We start from the raw sequence: 20,909 nt of genomic DNA, 5'->3' as shown, positions 1-20,909 counted from the left end.
AGCAAGTTTAGTCTTTAAATACCCACTTCCAGTCAAAGACTGCAGCCTGCTGTTGCTCTTTGGCATTAGATTCCTTTGCAGTACGTGGTACCTCCTTCCAGCTTCCTGAATCCCTGCATCCATGGTTCACTTTTTTTATTCTGAACTGCGTGAGACCAGAGCGTTGGTCAAGTTTTCCAAAATCCCTTAGTATGCAGAAGAGAGGAAGGCATTTCATTACCGAACACCTCTGTACTTAATGCTGCTGAAATCTGCTGTAAGGCCATGCAGAACTGGAGGTAAAGAAACCCGTTTTCATAAACATTAGATTCAACACACTGTAGCTTTTGAGCTCTAATAGCTTTAAATATTTATATATTTACATCTTCTGAAGGCTGAACTCTGCCACTGCTAGCATTCCCCAGCCCAATAAATGCTTAGGAAAGAAGTCAGCGGTTCCAGCTCCTGGTGTGACCATTACTTGGAGAAAAGCTGGGATTGACAGTATTAAATATGAAATGAAAAGCAGTACAGTAGTACCACATTGTATTAAATGCTTTACTTAAACTTTTGTAGTTAAGCTATTGTCTGTGCTGTATACAGTTAGAGAAATTAGGAGATGTATGTGTGGCTGAATATCTTATTTTTGCAGACTTGCCAGTCAACCCCTATCACATTGTTCTGGGTTGTTTGGATGTTTTTTTGATGGGGTTTGCTGTGTGTGGGGTTGGTTGTTCTTTTTAATCTCTTTTGCTATCAAATTTCCTCTCATCTTGCCAGTTCTGACTGGAAACCCAAACTCCCTGCACTTAAGCAGTGAATTAATTTTATATTCAGCAGGATATAAAACCAGCTGTGTGCGCTGCCTAGCACACGTCCTGATTGGGTCCAGCTCCCAGCAGGGCAAACCCAGTGATCAGGAAGTACGAAGAGTGTGGAACCCACCACACCCTTACTTTTACACCACGCTTCTGCAAGATTTGTTTGAAGATCTTGCTGCAGCCTTCTTCCTTTGACAACCCCCAGGCTTAGCAGGTAAGTCACCCTTCAAACATGCAAGCAAATAGGCATGACTGCGTGTCTAATAAACTAATGGAAAACTCATTTTATTTTAAACTTCATAAAAGCCATAATTATAAATATGACAAATGAACATACAGTGCTAGGGAGTACAGGCAAACGAACAAGCTTTCTCCAGTTACTTTTCTGTTGGAGCTCTTTATGCAATCTGAAGTGTAACACAACAGTAGCTGCCTTCATGGGTATAAAAATAAGCCTCTGGTGTATCAAAGTACACGTGATCATTTCAGCTGCCCTGAAGTGAGAATGTACGAAGCAAATGTTAACCTAGGAATTCTGCTTCTCTTTGGTATTATCAAACAATTTAAATGTCCTTTTTGCCTAAGCGATGAGAACCTCTACTGTATGTGCACAAACTTAATTCCAAATAGCTGGCTCTTCAAACACCGCAGAGATGGTGTGGTCAGGTGTGTAATTATTGTACAAAACAGTTACAGAAAACTTGCATCAGGAAACTAGGGCTGAATGTCAGACTCAGGTGGATAGAAGCTGTTGATACCATTCACCTATGATACCACCTCTGACGAAGGTTTTGGGAACGGATGGGTGGGATGAGCCAGGGGCTGACCTGTGTCATCCTAACAAACCAAACTGAGGGGGGGGCAGTGTCTGGGTGGGGTCTCACCCTGAGCTATAAACAGCAGCATTATGGGGTCTTGTATGGAGCTTTAAAGTACGATTAAAAAAAAAATACAGAGGAAAGGTTTTGCAGTGCCTAAGTAAGGAGAATGTCAAAACTTCTGAAGAGGCGATCATCTCAGTTATCCCTCTGCACCACTGATCAAGAATTAAAAATAATTTCTTCGTAGTAGTCTTCCCTTAGTGAATCAAAGAAAATGTAAATCCTCTTAAAGCCCGTTACAGCAACTGGCTTTCATGTTGTCACTTATCCCCCTGGGTCTGTAGCTCAGAACTGTGCAGTGCGTGACAACAACTTTAGGAGCGCAGGATGCCCAGTGGTGTATTTTATGAGGCTTTGTATTTTAACGTTTAAAAGCTTGAATTGCTTGTTTACAGGCAGAGAAGACTTAAGGGTCAAGAGGTGCATGACTGTCTGTCTGGAAGTAACATGACTGCTGTACCTGTGGTACAGGCTGAGCTGTTGTACAGCTACTTCAATTTTTGCACACACAGGCCTTGTAAAAGTCTTGCTGCATAACACTTCCATGCTTACATCAGCATCTAATATTCTGTCATAGGGATCAAAAATGCTAAATAGTGTAGGGGAGAAAAAAGTTTACCTACCTCTTGGTCTGAGGCTGTGTTATAATCTAAGGATCAGTTCAGTCTTCAATAATTTTTCCAGATTTATTTGTTGAAAAAATATAAAGTATTCATTTGACAGAAAATATCAAAGCAAATATTAAGTGCTTACATGAACAATTTTTTCTAAGAAAAAGAGGGCAAGAAAATTTTGTTGTAAAATTACTTTGCCGCAACCAGAATCTGCAGACTTCTTTTTAAGAATGTTTTGCATTTCCTTTTAAATACTCCACCTGCATGTTCTGTCTTATATCTGAAGGGTGAGGCACAGTGATGGTATTCAGGTAGCTTGTGTAGCTGCAATGTTTGAACAGAACTTGCCTTATAAAGGACACTGAGCAGTTATCCTGTGCAGTTACAGGGATGAGCCCAATCCCCTGACTGTACTGTACGTGTGTAGGAAGTGTGAGAGTATCCTGGTGGGGACAGGATCCTTTGTCCTTAATGCCTTTCTCTGGCACTGAGTACATTCCTTGCTTTTAGTTCAGTACAGTATAGAAGCTGAGCCTTATGCTCCTTTCACCCAGCATAAGCTTTTGGCACAAACTTGTGCTTGGGGGAGGAAAAAAAAAAAAAAAGAAAGAAAAAACCCTTCCTGAAGAGTAGAAATCAACTACAGACAACCAACAACAGATTGTACTGTAGGCAAGTCTACCAGCTTGATCTCAAACAGCTGAGGATGTGCAAGAACTCAGTACTGAAAGCTGGCAGTTCTGGCATCTGCCTTTTGTACTGTCAAAAACACACTTAGCTGAGATTTCCTAACTACCTCTCACTTCATAGGTGATAAAATAGATGCAAGACTCCAATGCCACTCTGCTTTAGCCTGAGCTAAAAACTTAACACAAATTTGTAGGGAAAATGTAAGTTAAATGAAATTTTAATTCTGTAGGGATGAAGCAGTCCTGGGCACATATTCCCACAAGTCAAGGATAACTACAAAGAACCCAATTTGGTTTTTGCTCAGTTTGTGCCCATGCTGCTCCCCCTGTTGATCTGTTGCAATAATCATCAGAAACTTCCCTGCAAAAGAAGGTAAGTCAAGTCATACTGACAAACCTATCACAATCTCCTAGCCCAGATGGTCTTGGAGAGAACTGCACTCAGGAATGCGTGTGTTTTCAGTGCCCTTTGAAAGTGGACCTTTGTTAAGCAGCTGGCTGATGAAGGAAATGAAACAAAAGGATTTTGTACTTTCTGGAGAGGCCTAATAGCAGATTTCTGTGGGAAGAATTTTAGCCCACAAATAATATTTCTGGTGCTCCTGTAGCACACGTGTTCATTTCCCAATGACCAAATGGCACCTGGGCTCTAAAATAAGATTTAAATGCTACCTTTTTGCTTGGAAAACTGCCAAACCAACCTGAATGGCAAAGAACTTCCTACAACTGTTTTAAAAACACCCTCTTCCCCCAACTGTCAAATATAGTGGAATTTTAAGGCTGCTCTTTGTAAAAAGACAAAAAAAAATGCATTTTAGGATCAGTGAGGCAGTATTTAAATTAAAAACTCAGTTATCTTTAAACCTCTTCAGATACAAAGTATATAGATCTAGAGGAAGAGCACACACAGCAGGCTTCTAAAAAGACTCTTGTTCTGCAGTAATCCCACTTTCACTATTTTCTTAAGAACTCTGACTCTTAATGACACTGGCCAAATGCTCAACTCATTCACTGGTTTCAACTTACATGAAAAAAGGTACCTTTGCAAAGATGTCTTGCATAATGGGATCAGCAAGTGCATTTCTTGCAACTGTGGTTTATTAGGGGGAGAGGTTTAAATGATCCTTGCCCTACAGGCTGAATACTTATGAAAATGACAAGAATAAAACATTTCTTTGCTGGGATGCTGGTGATGGGTGGTTCCCTACCTCCTTGCACCAGCAAATGAGGCTACCTCGGTAGATACAGGGAATCTTACAGTGCAGCTTCAGATGAAAACCTTCCACACCTGCTAAACGCAGGGTGTGCTGCACTGTCTGTACGCTACTGCTGGCTAATCTCCTCTTCTTGCTGCTCATCTGCATCAAGTAGGTCTTGCAGCTAGTAGGAAGAAAGCCACAGTGCCTTGTGCTGTAATGTTATGTGCTAAAGTCATACAGACATGAAATAACAGCTCTCAGAGTACATGTAACATGAGTGAAGCCATTTTTTAGAAACAGCTAAAGCTGGAATCTTCCTTTTCCTTTACTCCTATATACATATTCTAGATAAGCTGAACATGTTAGTCTGGAATACTACATGCTCAGCAGTAGTAAATTTACATTTAGATGTGAGAACTAGTTCAATGCTGAAAACATTCAAGATAGCAGCACAAATATGTAGTAAAAGCTATTTGGTCCTGAGGCTGAATAAGCAGAATACACAAGAATATTTCTTTCTTACATGTTTACTTTTAAGAATAAAAATCTTAAACCCATATACCCTGTGTTCTGGGAGAATTTCAATGCTAGTTTTTCTCTTAACTCACTAGACTTTGATTTGAAGTGTGGAAAAATTGCAATAAATTGAGTTCTGCCAGTTCATTTGAATAGAAGGATTTTAGCCCATTCACAAGCCTGTTGAGCAGCACTCACTCCAGTACCATAGCAGCAAAACTCACAACTGTCTACCACAATTAACTGGCCCATTGGTGATTCCATGCTTTTGGCTATAACTTACAATGTCATTTTTTATTATGCATATGTGTAGTAAGAGTTATTCACCTGGTCTCAGGCTCTAGGACAGATCAAACCCACCTCAAACAGTAATGCATAGACCTGGCTCCTCACTGCAGCTGTGATACCTTAAGAGGAGTAGCACTGTTAAAGTCTAAGAAAAAAGGACCCTCTTGTTGTGGCAAGAATGTGGTGGGGATAATGTTGTAAACTCCAGCAAATATGTTCTCCACTTCCAAGTAGCAAAATCCACACCTATGACAAAAGAAACTATTAGAACTAAGATCTGAAATCCATTTCAAACCTCTAAGACTTCATTAGTGAGTATTACCTGTAGTCACCACTGCTCTTTTTCTGAAAGCCACAGGAACCGGGATCTCCTACTGTCGAGACCGTGACGAGTTCAAAACCAACGCTGTATTGCCTGCAAGTGACATGACAGACTTAGTTATTTGGGTCATCAGGATTAGTAGGAAGAGGGCCATTTATTAAAAACTAACCAGTATAACTGGAAAACATCTAAAAGTTTTGTTACATTTGTGACAGAAACATTACGTCAAACTTACCATGCCATAAATGTAGAATTTGGAGGAAGACAGAACACATTTCAGGTTTGAAACTAGACTATGTAGAAAATGCCTGCTCGAAGTCTGCCTCTGCATTTGAGCAGACTGAAGTAGTTAAACTTGTGGTGACACACTCCTGTGCCACATGGCACAGATCCTGGGGTGCAATCTGATCGCTGTCAGATGAATCTGTGTCGGTGATCTCAGCAGAATTTCTCATGTTGCACTATAACTTAGGACAGTTTGCACACTACCTGTTAAAGCATGTGACAGGCACCACTGCCCCTGACATTCAAACTACCTAAATATGACCTGCAAGTGCAGAAGAAGTTGCATATAAAAACCCACTCAATTAGTGGAACAGTATAGTCACACCTTTGCCATCATCTCCATTTCATGAGAAAGGCTTTCCTGAAAGAGGGGAGGATGGCTAGAGAAGTGCTGCCATTTTGTGGGCCCCACTGTGGAGCTTTGCAAAAGGTAAACACTTGACTGCATGTCAGGAGATGTTGCTATTTAGAAGTGCTGTATACTAGTATTTTGAGGTAGATCATTAATTTTGCCAAAGGAATTTGACCTGTGTAGGTCTGCTGACATCCAATACTTCTCCTGGCCTGCTGGTGGCAGAGCAAATGCACTTTCAGAGCTGAAGGTGCTGCATAGGCCATCGCCGGAGAGGCTGTCAGGGTTTAGTATCCTGCAGCTTAGCTCTACTACAAAAGAAAAGGAATTATGATCGTCATTAGTTTTAAGGGGAGGAGAATCCTTTGTACCTTCTTCCCTCCTGTGCAAGGCCTAGCTCTGCTCAGACCCCAAAACTAAAGAGAAAGAAGGCTGCTGCTTTCCTTGTAGGCCAAGGATTTCCTCAGCAGCAAATGCAGAGGTTTAAATCACTATTGATGGTGAAGTTTGAAATGTAAGCAGTACTAAAGCTGAACCACCTCCCCTATCTTGTCGTGGATTTTCAGGGAGCTTCCCACCCTCCCCATGGACGATACTGACAAAGCTTTATCTTTAGCACATCACGCTCTCGCTGTATTGATGCACACTTATGCTCTACAAACCTTGGTCCCCGTAGTTCAATTAGTAAGGGGCCATTCTTGTCCAGCTGGAACTGATAAATGGGGTTATTTTTGTAGGTGTCTCTGAAATTTCCACATCCTCCAGCACTGTGACCTTTCCACTGTCCATTAACCTGAAAAGTCAAAATGCAGAAAATACTTTATAGCCTGAGGGTTTGTATTGCTTATTTATACACACAAACAAGATCAGAGGCTCCTCTTACTTCAGAAGTCACTGACCTGAGTAATCTCTCCTAATTTTTAAAATGCAAGTGAAAGACTGTGTTCAGTGAAGTTTCAGTATTTCAGTATTCAGTAAAGTGTTCAGAAAGTTTCACTGCACTCCTCTATCCACCTTGATCAAAGCCTTAGATCCCTTAGAAGCGTACTGTATTCTTGCAGCTTATAATAACTAACAAGTGACTGTTTCTGACTCTTGACAAACTGCATCTAACAAAAGATCAGTATTCCCATCTATCCCATGACTACTGGACTATTCAGGTTATTTTTTTTTCGTTCAGATGTTCCTCTGTTGCACTAAATGAGAAATAACAGTGGTATAGGAAGTACAACACTACTTGTGTTGTAACCTTTGCTTTTGGAATCGCTGCCTCCAGGCCTGTCCATTCACCTCTAGGCACTCTGAGAACCAGCAGTACAGGGATGAATTACACATAAGAACAGATTCTGCAAGGACAAAGACATACAAGAGCAAAAATGCTGCTCAGACTTTGAGAAACAGGCCATCTGTTTGCAAGTTCCTCCTGCTAGTCATTAAACTGAAAGGTTAGACTTGTAAGACATGCCAGGCATTCACACACATTTATAGCTGAGATCCATTTCTCCTGTTACCTCCCTCCCCTTTCAAATCAGCAAGGAGCATGTTTTTTTCTTGTGATTTAATTTCTTTACTCAGTGTCCAAAAACCTCAAACATGGCAAGTTTGGAAACAAGGGGGAATTCTCCCCCCACCGTGCTACTTCCCATGAACCTAAAACTGCTGTTAGCTTTCCAGGCCTTTTTGACCTCTGCTGCACTTTGTTCCAGGAATCCCCCTGGGGCGCAGCAAGCTCCAGAGGTGACCACTCAACTTAGTATAAGACATCTAACAGAACTTGCTTTTACTGGTTAACTGTGAATTCTGCTTGGTTTTAAGTGTGATGACAGGTAAACAAGCACCAAATAAGCATTAAGCACAGGCAACTAACTTTTAGTATTTAATCATGAAGATAGAGTTTGCCTTGGATAGATAGAACATGCCTTTGAATACTAGACAGGCATCTTCAAATAATTAACAGGAGATTTCCACATAATTTTCTTTTGAAACATAATACAACAAAAAACTGCCTCAAACAGGCTGGTCACCTTTCATGAGTTTTTGATCTCTTAAAGCATTCCCCCAAACTAAGCCCAGTTTTTAAGAGCTAAGAAGGAAGAACCAAGCGCATCATCTCACTGTTCCCAGGAATCTCTCTAGGCTCTCACTGTTCTCCAGAACAGGCTGGCCTCAAGGGGCTGTTCCAGAAATAACAGCTGGTATGAAACACCGTCTGACCTCACGAGCCTAGCTGCAAGCCAGCGTGTCCCCCTGACCACACAAAGTAACATAATCCTTGGCGTCAGCCATGAGCGTCCTAGAAAGTGGAGTGTCCCACTGTGGCTCCAAGCAGAGCCCTGTTTCTCTCTTCCCAAAGAAGTTACTGTTTGGACAGAAGACTTCTGCCTATAGTAGGATTCCCCAGGGTAAACATGGTAGGTACAGAGCTTAAAGTTAACAGCTGCTGGTTTATTCTTTCTTGAGGATAAAATTGCTAATAGATGAAAATACATGCAAGTCACTTTATCCTGTGAGCTCCTGGCTATATTTATACTTCAGCTGAAGGTGTAACTGCAGCTCACGTTGACAGCTGAAATACAAACAGCAGCTGGCCCCAAAACTGCCTGGGCTTCTGACTTAATTTCAGGCAAGTTTTTTGCTCTTGCCCCTGCTGCTGTACTCTCAGGGAGCATTTCTACATCAACTGTACCATGAGTATGTTGCCCTGATCCTGTTTGGCAATATGAGTGCTCATCCCAATGGATACAGACTTTTGAGATGTCTTCACAAAATTTAGGAACAGTAATGTATTGTGATATTGCCATCCTAAGGCCATTTGTCAGTCATGCTACTGGTGCCTTTAGTTTGTTATTGCTGATTTTGTCCCATCATGCCAAGAGTTTTTTTCCAAGAAAATCACGCCATTCTCTCAAGGGAAAATGAGCAACACTTTTGCAGGGTTTTTACCCTGCAGTAGCACTGGCACAATCTGATCTCTGCAGAGTAATTACATATTAGGGTACAAGTTGTTACGCCAGTCTATTCTACAAAGGCTTTACAGTGTATCTGCCATGGCAGAGCTGTAACGACACCCTCTGTAATGAAGGTGGAACTTACACACCAAATGGCGGTGGAAGTTAAGGCACCATCCATACAGAGTGGTGTGAACAGTCAGCCAGCCCAAGGACTTCTGTGTTGGTATGAATTACGTTAACACTGCAGCTAATTGTGGGGCAAATTATACGCGACTTGAGTACAGGATTGGTCTTGTGCTAAGATGCTTAGAATAAACTTTAGTTAAGAAGTTTCATTTGTTAGAATATGGCCTAAGCTGGCATTTTTGGGCAGTAGTATAAAAATATATTTAAAAACCTTGTACATCTCAAATACAGAAAAGCCAAACCAGAATTATTATCCAGTGACCCATAAAAGAAAGTATTTCTTTACCCGTTTGGAAATGGTGTAAGGTGTAGGAATCTTGGAAAAGGTGAACTTGCACAAGGAATACACCTGTGTTGTAAAATAGGAAGCTGGTCACACATTCATGTTGCACTTTTCATAGAAAATCACGACATGTTATAAAAAAAAAAAAAGCAGAATTGCCTACACATCATTTTTAGATACTTGTTCACTACATGCCTATATTACTCATCTGATGACCCCATCTGAAACTCAAAATCCAGAATAGTGCTGGGACTAACAAGACTTAGTTCTACTTAGTTTTTCTTTAAAAAAGCAAAACAATCTGCATTTTACTTTTTTCAGTGTCAAAGACAGACATCTGGCATTGATCATCACGTGACTCAGCAGTTACAGAGAAACCCAAATACTGAGTCCAAGAACATAGAGAAGTCAACAAACCTTAAATCTTAACTGCGATCTAAACCAGGCTTAATTTGGATACATAGAGTGTCAATGCTCTTCCTGTACACAGATACTAATTTTTTATTCTAGGAAATAAAATTATTTTTTAGCTGATTTCATTACTAAAATTTTGTTACTAAAAACCACACACACTACATTGTCTTAGCTACAAATGGAGAACGTTATCAGACACTTCATCCAGTGGTTCTGCTCCATCATTCATAGCCTCCCTCCCCAAAATAACAATATCAGTCCAGAAGTACACTTGTCAAACTTACAAAAAAAGAACACTTTATAGTTTAATTGTTTACATTCATTATGAAACCAACAGTACATACCCTGATGGTGTAATGAATAGTGTTTTGTTTCTCATACTGGGATACCACTAAGGTAAATGTATGGGGCCCTGGAGAGGTCAGCTTTATCTTGGTCAGATAATGAGGACTGTTGATCCGAATACCATCAATATACGGAGGAGGATCAGCTGAAAAAGAAAAGGATGAATGCTTTTCCCCATCAAAAAATCCCCCAGCTTGGTAAGCAACTTAGCCATTTTATATCAGTGAATTTTGCCAGGGAAGTCAGATTGTTGGTACTAAGGTTAGACTCTAAGCAGACCTGAATGCTCTCAGAAGAATAGAGTCTCAGGATTTGCTCATAAAAAGGACAGATAATCTTAAGAGCAAGTATCACTTTCAGGCAAGGTACATCACACATGACAGGACACAAATTCTGCACTTGAAAGTACAGCTTAAATCCCATGACTTGCAAGAACTGCTTATCCATCTCCCACCAATGTCTCTACTCAAAGATGACCTATTATGATTGTGTTGAAATTTAAAGAGGAAGATAAGGAATGTTTGAGCACCGTTTAAAAAAAAAAATCTCCGAGGAGTCTGTTCCTTCCTTGTTGGCTGGACAGTTCTGGAATACAAGCTAACAAAACCTTTGGCCACTGGGTAAACAAGACTTTAAAACACATTAATTTCTTTAACTAAATCACACACACTTTCTCTCTCTCCAACTCTGTGATCATTACCCAGATGTAGTTGCATCCTAGTACCAACGCACATGTGGTACTTATTAGAAACATTCCAAATATTTGCTTTTACAAATAAACAATGTAATTTGTTATTTGGTCTCTAGTTGGTTCTTTCCAGACTTCTTTTCATTTCAGTGAAGCAGGAACGAATCTAGCCAATTATTTCAATAGACCCAGGATCAGGTCCTTTTATTTTCTTCTACAGAGCAACATGGGAGTGGGGAGAGGCTTAATGTAAAACAATGAGAAGCTTAGGAATAGGAAATCTTGGCCACACTGCCAAAGGATTAACCCGCTTTATTCTCATCTCATTTTAACAGATGGTAAAAATAATACTGCAGCTTGACCAATCTATTTCCATGGAAAAAGGTTTTAAACAAGTTTGAGCTCGTGAGATTAAAAGTTTATAAAAGAGTTTGAGTAGCAAGACAAAACATGTGAATCATCCAGTTCTTGCTAGTGTCCTTGCTGGAAGACTCAAGCACAACTGAACAATTCCCTCCACTATACAAATGTGTTTGGTTTGCCCACTTAATGTTTTCAGTAAGACATGTGTAAAATAAGCAGTGCTACAACTACCAGTGACACCAGAAGCAAGACTTAGGCTATAAGGAGAAGCAGATGCTTTAACAAGATCAGCTCTTACAAAACCAGATGATGATTTGGTCAGGTGTCAACAACTGCTTTCTGCAGAAAGACAGCTTGGATTCTAGGGGAGTTGGTCGGCAGAGTTCATTGAACAAGACCAGAGATAAACAATGCAAATCCTTACCAGCCATTCCAACAGGAAAACACCCACAAATTCCACTCTGGTGAAAAGAGCTTTGAAAGCTACTCTCTAACTGTTGCTATTGCCTGTTGCGTGAGCAGCTACAAGAATGCGACCCTGGTTCTAAAGAGGTTCCCCATCTGTAAAAGCAACAGGCCAAATCCTACCTGTCTTAGGATGCACCTTCACTGAATTACTCCAAGTGATATTTTTACAAAGATCTCTAAATTGATGTAAATATTATTATTTACATAATAAAAATATGGTATTATTAGCTCTACCTTAAAGTTGCAGCCTACCCTATCCATTCAACCTGGGCATTACTTTTACTTCCTGTGTCTCAACCTGTGTTTCAGATCTGCTATATCTTGAAATAAAACATACATGGCTTTTTTGCAGCTACAACAAAGCTCCAAAAACCAAGCCCCTTCTTCTCAAGGTGAGTAGAATCTGACCTATAATGACCAAGAGTAATACTTTGATAAAATTTGAACATCTAAATATTTTTCTTAAACATTTCATACCTGATACTTTGAAATATGTTGAAGTGTTCAGCTGTATCTCACGAGCTTGCTTAGGTACTTTACTAAGCTAAGTTCATAGAAAAATTAACCTTGATTATTTTCATTTAGTGGAAGCCGTAAACCTTGAAATAATTTCACAAATGTGGGAAATAATTGTGCTTCTGTTTACTTGACAGCATAACATCTGTTCCCTCTAAGCATTAACTACTACCACTGCAAAATAAACAGAATAATAAAGAAAATGCTGTAGCAAAAGTGTCAGCAGGACTATGCAGACCTCTTAGCATGCTTCCAGCACGTACAGCTTGGTTTAGTCCTTCAGCACAGACTGTTGAATGTGGTCAAACAGAGCCAACCAACTATTTCAGAAGACTGACTTCTTAGAGTGAGGCATCTAGTTTTAAAGCAAGTGCCTTTTCTCTCCACAAAATCTTCTGCAATTCTTCATTATTTCTAGCATAATGTTCTTGACAATTAAGGTACACTAACCTGGATAATAAACTTTTTTGCCATCAGTCTTGTATACAACCATTGTAATGAATTCCCGGTTGTGTGCAAAGTCATCCTATGAAAAACACAAATTGAGTTGTACACTTCTGTGGAATGTAACTAATGCTTAATCAGAATCAAGTACACGTTCTGTCATCCCCTCTGATCACCACATGGCATGATCTGATATTTGTATTTATTGAGATACCCAATCCAATTCTTTTCAAAATACCTGAAGTAAATAAACTGCCACTAATTTCAATTATAACAGTTCAGGCCCCGGGATTCAAAGTTACTTCAGAACCTTTTTGGCGGAATATAATCACTTAGTTCCATTTTTACTCTGGGTCTATTTCAACAATCTTGTCTGTAGGTACATGCTGAATTTAAAATGCATGCATATACACAGGCAGGCATAACTGAACATGAAAACATAAGCAGTAATATACTAATAACAGAAAGCTATAGAGAGAGATTTCAGGAAGATGCTGCAGAACTTGTAACATGGAAAAAGGACCCGGCACCTTATCTGTGATGTGGCGGCTGAGCAGAACCCAGACAGCAGCACCGCCCTGCGGACACTGGACCTCTAGCTTGTACTGAGGGTTGTTGGCCAGGCTGTAGGCATCCTTCACCGGACCTTGCTTTGCGTCCCAAGTACTGCAAGTAATACGGACATGTTATTAGATGAGAGATACTATTTCGTGCTTTGAAAACTAACCCCAAACCCTACATCCGTACAGAGCTGTCTATTATCAGTAACAAAGTCACCGAGGGCTGATTTTCTACTGGAATCTATGACAGTGGTTACATAATACAATTGTGTCAGAAGTATTATTTACAACTTTATAAAATGACTTCACTACAAGTGTGATAATAAAATATGCCAAATACAAACAGCTTGGGTTTGTTTTTTTGGTTTTGGGTTGTTTTTTTTTTTTTTTTTATGGTGACTGCAACCACACAGCACAGAAAAACATGAACCATTTGAGGAGCCCAGGCTACCCCATTATAGTCATTGCATACACAAATAGCAAGTGAAATACACCTATGCTTCTGTAACTATAGAAATCCATATATAAGCTATGGTTGGTTTCAAAAGCTTGCTAAATTTTTTTCCTCTACTGTTTTATTGAGGCAATTTTTTTTTTTTTTTTATTTGATCTGTTCCATGTTTGGAACGTTAAAGATCTTTGGGGTACCCTATTGCAAAATCTGCTGTCTGCCTCATGAACTGTCTAGACAAGGAAAATACAGTGTGAAAAAATAAGAATTGCTGATGACTGAATGCAAAGCGTGCCGCACTGGAAACAGAAGTGGGTAACACTATTGGTAAGTCCCACTGACCCTCCCACACTTTTAAAGCTGAACAGTGTATGTTGAAGGCTGCGTTATCAACTAACCTTCACATTACCACCTTCATTACTCCACTTTTTATGGCAATTGCCACTGTGCTAGGCATTTCCTTACACAGAGGTATGACAACTACTAATAATATAAGGGAAGACAGACTAATAGATGAGCTTTGAGATTAGCATACACATTACCTCATCTTGCTACATCACCACTGTGTATTTTAGAATTAATTTGAACACAAAGATGGAAGGAGCCTTTACAGATAAGCTCAACAGTTGCACTATGGATGAAGGAGCCTGTACAGAGCTAACGTTCCACAGCGTGGAAGCAGTGGCAAAGGGCAGCATAGTGGAGTAGAAAAATAGAGAAACCCTTGCTTTTGAAACCCAGACATGCACTTATCCTCAAACTGGGTGACAAAAAGACTGAATGTGATGGATACTAGGTAGGAGACAAGTATTGTGTTCAGAAAAAAATCAGCAGGCAAGGAAGATTACTTATGATAACTACAACTGGTAAAAACCAGAATTAAACTACTCTGACATCAGTGAATACACCCTGTAAAGACAACACACACTGCACAAACGACTTGCAGCTGGCTAGGAAAATGAATTCCAAATAAAAACTAGGTCACTCAAGCGCTGTCTGGTCACTGCTTAAAGACGGACTGCACAAAAATCTGATTTCTAATCCAATAGAGAGATGTGGAACTGAGGTCAGAATCTGGTTCCTCAACCCTAGGTCCACAGCAGCACCACAAAGGTCACTGGAGTTTCAACAATGTTACAGAAGTAGTCAAAAACAAAGCCTGGGCTGAGAATTTATTGGTGCAAAGTCAGGCTCAAGAGAGCGTGGCTGGAGTTCAACCTCTAGCTGTAACTAGGAGGAATGGAAGGAAGGAAACATCAGAACATTTAGTGAGATACTGACACAAAAGTTTTATCTCTTGGACCAACCTGTGAATACACGTAGATTCTTTAAAAAGACTTGGGTTCCAACTCAAATAAATAACATCATAGTACTGGCACAGGTCCTCCCAGGAAATCCAGAAAATGCCTAAAAAGGAAATGTTGTTATTGTTTCCTTACCAGACACCTTGATTTTACTTGTTTTTCAAAAGTCTCTTTCCAGGCAAATGATATAGCTTATATAAACCAACATTTCTGTAAAACTTAGTAGTAATGTCTGCATTGCCCAAATATCTAAATTTAAACTTAACCCCTGAAATAAACACATTAAACCAAGAAAAACAAGTTAGTGTCTGCTCATCATCAAGAACTTTCTGAAGCTGTCAGAATGTTTTTCATTTTCAAGCACTAAGCAGAAGGTATGAGAGAATCTGTTGTTTTGAAGGACACAACATTAGGTGATTCTGACCTGCATTCCCCTTTCCTAGGTTTCTGACAAAAGAAATTCCATAGTCCCCAGTTCAACAACCTACTTCAGTAGTCATCCAGAACAATCAAGTATTCAATCAACATGCAAGTACATTTGAATGTATTTCTAAGACACTTCTTCATCTCACACCTGTGTGACTTGCTTTGGCACCCTGAATCTGCTTCATCTTTACAACATTCTCATGCATTTATTCTAATTCTCCATAGCTCCCTTAATTGCAACTCCATCCAACAACAATGCCTGCAAGCTGAGAGATTCCTGATGAAATGAACTCTCAAAAAGGTAATGGCCTTATAACTCAAGTCTCTGACATAGGCAGTTGCAGATCTTACAGCACTAAAAAAAAACCAGCAGTCATAATAGCTACACACTAGCTATTAGATAACAACTAGCTATTAGGCAACAAGACCAGATTGTAAATCCAGTCAGAAGAAACAACTCCCTTAAAATTACTGATGTAATTTTACATAAACTTTAACTACTAGATGTTACAGATATAAATTCCTTACTAAGTGAACCAGTAAATAAATAATGAGCTAATCTCTCCTAACCGTCACAAAGCCAGGGCTGCTATTCTTATATTTAAATCAAAAGTCTTCCTTATGCACTTGCATGAGGCTTATCATTCAATGCTATAATTTAATGGGTTTGGATGCATACTGCTGTCAAAATAGAGTGGCACCGAACAAAAGGGCTCCCTCACAGAGATACACAGACAGCAATTAGGATACCATAAAAAGAGCAGACATCTCTTTCTGAATGTAAAACGCAGCTTCTGCAGAATTTCTAAACTGTCAGCAACCTGCCCTTCCACCAGCAAACCCACACCAACTTTCCAAATGCTACACTCTGCTGCTCCCTAGGGAAGACGGGACAGAAGAACACTGGGCACCATTCCAAGGGGTTTCTCTGGACAGTAACATAGTAGTACCACTGTCTCAAAGACGGATCTCAATCTACCCTTACAGCTGGAAATAGAGTGTATGCAAAGATTTGTTTATATTTGTTTATTAACGTAATGCAAGGGGAAAAAACCCCACTGCCTCCAGCGCATAACCTCAAATACAGGCAAGACTAATTTAAATACTGATTGCAGTAAGCACGTTGCTAGATATTTGCAAATTTTGGAGGAAAAAAATCCACAAAAAGTCTACTCACATATTAAAAAGCAGCATTACACAGCTTATGGTCAGAATGTTATCTTTGCACTACACTCCCCCATGCCCAGAGACTGAGATAGCAACACTTAAGTAAGGAGGTAATTTCTTGTCAATGAATTTGAGATATATTAAACCGTCCAATTACTTAAACCCCAGACAAAAATGAAGTGACAGACTTGAATACACAAACATTTCCTAAACTTTTGTGCTGTTTAGTTTCTAGCATTTGTTTTACTCTCCCTCTCCTTGTGCTTAAGCATTTCTTTCCACCTTTCTGCAGGGATACACCTCAAATATCTGTGTTATCTGAAAAGATAATGACTTTTTAAACCTTATTACCATTGTCTATTTTCTGAGCTGTTCTTGGATCAAAGTTCAAGTATTTTTGTAAATCTGGGGTCCAATTCCTTGTGTCATTTTCACTGTATCGTCCTTTCCAACGCAAGTGGCTCCAGGGATTTTTCAACTGAAGAAATCGAAGTCCCTACAGAAACACAAAATCAAATTGCTGGATTCATCTTGTCAAGGTAATTTTTATATTTACATTAACACGGAATATGGATCAATAGCTAAAAAAAAATACAGTATCATTAAGCTTTCTGGGATTTCCCATGGAGCTCAAGACAAAATAAACTATAGTAGCGATTAGATCAAAAAAATAGCTGCCCATCGCAGACAGCTTTCAAACAGGCATCTGAAAACATCTTCAGTCTTACTTGATACCTTATATTCTCTTATATCCAAGACTGCATACGCATGGGTCGGAACTAAACCCCATTTTTCTCCTTCCTCTTCAGACATCACCCCTGTTGCTGTTGTGATAAGGACATCTCCCTTGTGAAATCTGTTCAAAAAGAGGTGAAAAATGAGCTTAATTAAAATCTTGCAAGTTGCAAGCTAATATTTCCCAGACACTGTAACAGTATGTCTTTACACTGTCCGTTAGCTGCTTGCTAACTGACCCTGCTTTATAAAAACTGGAATACAGATTCTTTTTGTCAGCAGAAATCACTCCTGAAAAAGCTTGAAAAAGTAGAACTAATTTCTTTCAGTATGTAAGTATAGGCTTTTAGTAAAAAAATATTCTTACATAATTTCATATTTGTTATAAACAAAAACCGGCATTTATCAACCCGATGTTCAATGTGGTTTCATCAACATGTATCCAATCACTGCATATAGCAAATTAACAATTCTATCACACCCCCAGGATTCTGAAGGAGCTTCCCAAAACTTGAAGAATGAGAAGTTCATGCTTCTACATTTTTGCAGGTGTTTACACTAAAGTCTTGTGTCCCCCAGCATAGGCCTTACAGGGTCTGAGTTGTCAACTCACAACAACTGAGTTCTGCAATTGCTCTGAATTGCAATTGTTGATTTTGTAACAATTATTGTTGTAAAAACACACCAGCGTGTTTCCCAGCCCATGCTAAAATCCAAGTACATACTCAGCATCCCTAGATAGCTTACAGGGTCACTGGACTATGGATCAACACATTTTCAGTGTAGCACAGGTGAACGGTAGTGATGCCATAATGGCTAGATCCCATCCTGATTGCAGTCACACTTCCAAACTGCAGTGCCAGAATATCTGAAAAGTTGCTGACAATCAACTGAGAGCTCCTAACCAACTGCAAAAGCACTGTAGAAAAAAGCCACACTCTTTCATCATGAATGCAGATGTTTCTGTCAACAGAATATCCCCCTTCTACTACATTGAAATGCGTAAGAAACTGGTTGCACAAAACCATTTTGAAAGAAATCAAAGTACTTGCTAGCTGACATTTATAATTCAGCTATATCTTTCACCATGAATAGAATTGTTATGGTAAGCCTGAAGATCAGTTCAGACTACTGCAGTTTTGATAGACTTTTGCTGCTCCTCTAGGAGATTTACTAATGGGGCATACATAATATCCAAGATCTTGTGATATGATTAAAAATACTATATTATATCTGCTTGCTAAGGACGGCAGATCAATGCCAAAGTTCTGGTGAACTGTATGGGAACACAGAACACATTTCCTTCTACTTTTTAAACACTTCTGACTTGTATATTGGTTCCAAGCTGCTCTTCTCTGACTCTGTATTTTGTTTTCTTCATCAAGAAATGGGCTACTGTTTTTTTTCTTCATACATAAAGAAGAAATATCACCTCAAACAAAATTCCACAATATTTTACTCTTCTGTTCTATCAAAGCCACCAATACCTCAATATTTCTTCCTCCAGAGAGCGTATGGAGGTTTTCTAAAGCATAATACGTAATAGTACCAAAATGCTATCGAAAGATCTGTGGTGACTGTACTGCTTTTACAGTGGTAACGCAGCTACTACTCCACAAGCATTTTAATTACTCAGGAAAGAATAAAATTCTACCTCTGATAAAGCATTCTGAAAGTACTATCTTTATTGAAAGCTTGATTGTCAGAGTGCATAGCAATTCTTTCAGGTATCCAACCAGTCAGTGCATGGAGATCAATATTCTGAAATGCAAGCATTCAAAAGAAATCAGAATAGATAATCCATCTATAAGCATATGATGTCTGTACACAAATTATAAAAGCGCCTTGAAAGAAATCAAGTACACAGGTTACAATATAGCTCTACACATAAAAGGTTCAAGATTAAGACTATATTAAAAAAACAAACAAACAAAAATTTATTTGATTAGTTTAGGACATTTCCAAATAGCCTCAAAAAAAAAAAAAAAAGCAGCTGGAAAGTGAACTGATGAAACAAACTGGAATTTCAGAGCAATGGAAGCATAAAAGAATGATCAATCGTGCTCAATTCTACGGTGTGTTCTATTTATTTAATGGATTCACAGACTTTTAAAGCAGTCTCAGAAGCACTGTTTGGAACCTTGCTATTATATATGAATTATAAATAATTTAAATTTTACTTCTAAGGCTCAGGGTTTGGGTTTTTTATTCTTTTTGGTAAAGCTGACACTGACATGTATTTCCAAAAAAAGACACTTTAATCTCCCCATCTCATCTCCTTGAAATACTGCTTATTCCCTTTTCTTTTGCTTTGTACTCCTCAAAGCAAAAGCAGAGACTATAAACACTTGAAGTGTCAATAACCACCCACTAGTGGGTGGGAACTTGAGGAATTACAAGTACAACACTGCCAGTAAGGAACCCTGATTATAGAAGGGAAGTATAATACAGTTGAAAGCAGACAGGGCAGGAAGGGTGGAGATTAAATGTCACAAGTCAAGCTGTTTTTCCAGACAGCAAGTTCGAGTACGACAACGGGAATAAAACACAGCTATTCTCAACAGCTTTTGCCCTCCAAAACAAAGCAGCCCAACACTGACATAAACATACATAAAACAAATGCTACATTTACCCCTTATACAAAACCACATTTGTCTCCATAATCATTTTTTAAAAGGTGATGATTACCTAGTATACCCTCCAAGAATGCGATTATCAAGACATCAACTAGAATGCGAACAGCACCATGAAATAAAAAATATACTGTTAAAATTTTAAGGAATTTTAAATTAAAATCAGAAATGCTTCCTAAGTAATGAACGAAGATTATGCGGGCTACTCATTTCAGTAAGCTGTCTCTCTCTGAAAGAATAATTGCACATCAGTTTAGCTGCAATACAATGACTGTTTCTTTAGTAACCACATTATAGGAATCCGATACGTATTTATGTAAATGAGTGGAACAATCTGATAAACCAGCTTGCACAGATCAAAGTACTTGCTCCTCCTATTGACATGTACTAAATGACTAGCCTGTTCCTTTCCCAGCTGACTCCCCTACCCAATGAGGGAGAACTGCCCTATTTATTGAACGGCAGTTAGAAACCAAAATCAGCAGTATTGTTATGGGCAAAAAAAATATGACTTTACCTAACACTTTCACTTAGAGTCTATATAACACTACACTTCCCAACTGTAAGGGCCAATCCTGCAGCCAGAGAACTAAGATTAACTCTGCTCATCAAGATGTCTTGCTCATTCTATTTTGATGGAATAAATCTCATCAAGTACAACTAAGCATATTTGTGAAAGAAAGAAATAGAAAAAAATTTAAGAAAATGTCAAACCCAATACTTGTCTCCCCAAGCAATTTATTTATTCACTAGCAGGAAAGCTATTTGACCTAAGATTATCTAAGTGGAATTTTTGCTTCTTAGAAATAATTTAGTACTTACAGAATTTGATCCAGGAAAATCATATCCTCCCATGACCTTCATATAAGCCTTTTCTATTAGTGATACCCATAATTCATTCTTATTGTTAGAATAAGAGCAGAGAAGCTCCCCACTATGATCAACAGGTAACTGGTCATCTATGATTACCTGTGTGAAATAAACAAGTGAAAAATCATCATAAAGCTAATAAAGTATTTTGGAATTATT

At 39.0% G+C, this 20,909-nt stretch overlaps 1 protein-coding gene across 6 annotated transcripts in view; it reads right to left on the bottom strand.

Annotated features, from left to right (window-relative positions):
- Positions 1-1,061: 1,061 nt before the first annotated feature.
- The window catches only part of CAPN7 (calpain 7), a 35,582-nt gene continuing 15,734 nt past the window's right edge, over positions 1,062-20,909 (bottom strand). For 4 of the 6 annotated variants that reach the window (XM_074860237.1, XM_074860256.1, XM_074860246.1 and 1 more), the window contains 12 exons: positions 20,703-20,849; positions 18,902-19,008; positions 17,248-17,368; positions 16,864-17,008; positions 14,923-15,022; positions 13,135-13,270; positions 12,611-12,686; positions 10,125-10,270; positions 9,370-9,432; positions 6,609-6,739; positions 5,310-5,402; positions 1,062-5,233 (listed from right to left, as the gene is read on the bottom strand). In XM_074860237.1, coding sequence (XP_074716338.1) covers positions 5,089-5,233; positions 5,310-5,402; positions 6,609-6,739; positions 9,370-9,432; positions 10,125-10,270; positions 12,611-12,686; positions 13,135-13,270; positions 14,923-15,022; positions 16,864-17,008; positions 17,248-17,368; positions 18,902-19,008; positions 20,703-20,849 — 1,410 coding nt within the window. In that variant the 3' untranslated portion in view covers positions 1,062-5,088. The remainder of the gene's footprint in view (positions 5,234-5,309; positions 5,403-6,608; positions 6,740-9,369; positions 9,433-10,124; positions 10,271-12,610; positions 12,687-13,134; positions 13,271-14,922; positions 15,023-16,863; positions 17,009-17,247; positions 17,369-18,901; positions 19,009-20,702; positions 20,850-20,909) is intronic. The other 2 variants (XM_074860266.1, XM_074860287.1) reach the window with 2 other exon arrangements.

This window comes from Strix uralensis, chromosome 1 (assembly GCF_047716275.1).
Source record: "Strix uralensis isolate ZFMK-TIS-50842 chromosome 1, bStrUra1, whole genome shotgun sequence".
Lineage (NCBI taxonomy): Eukaryota > Metazoa > Chordata > Aves > Strigiformes > Strigidae > Strix > Strix uralensis.
Note: the sequence above shows the minus strand (reverse complement) of the source record. Positions and strands in the feature narration are given on the sequence as shown.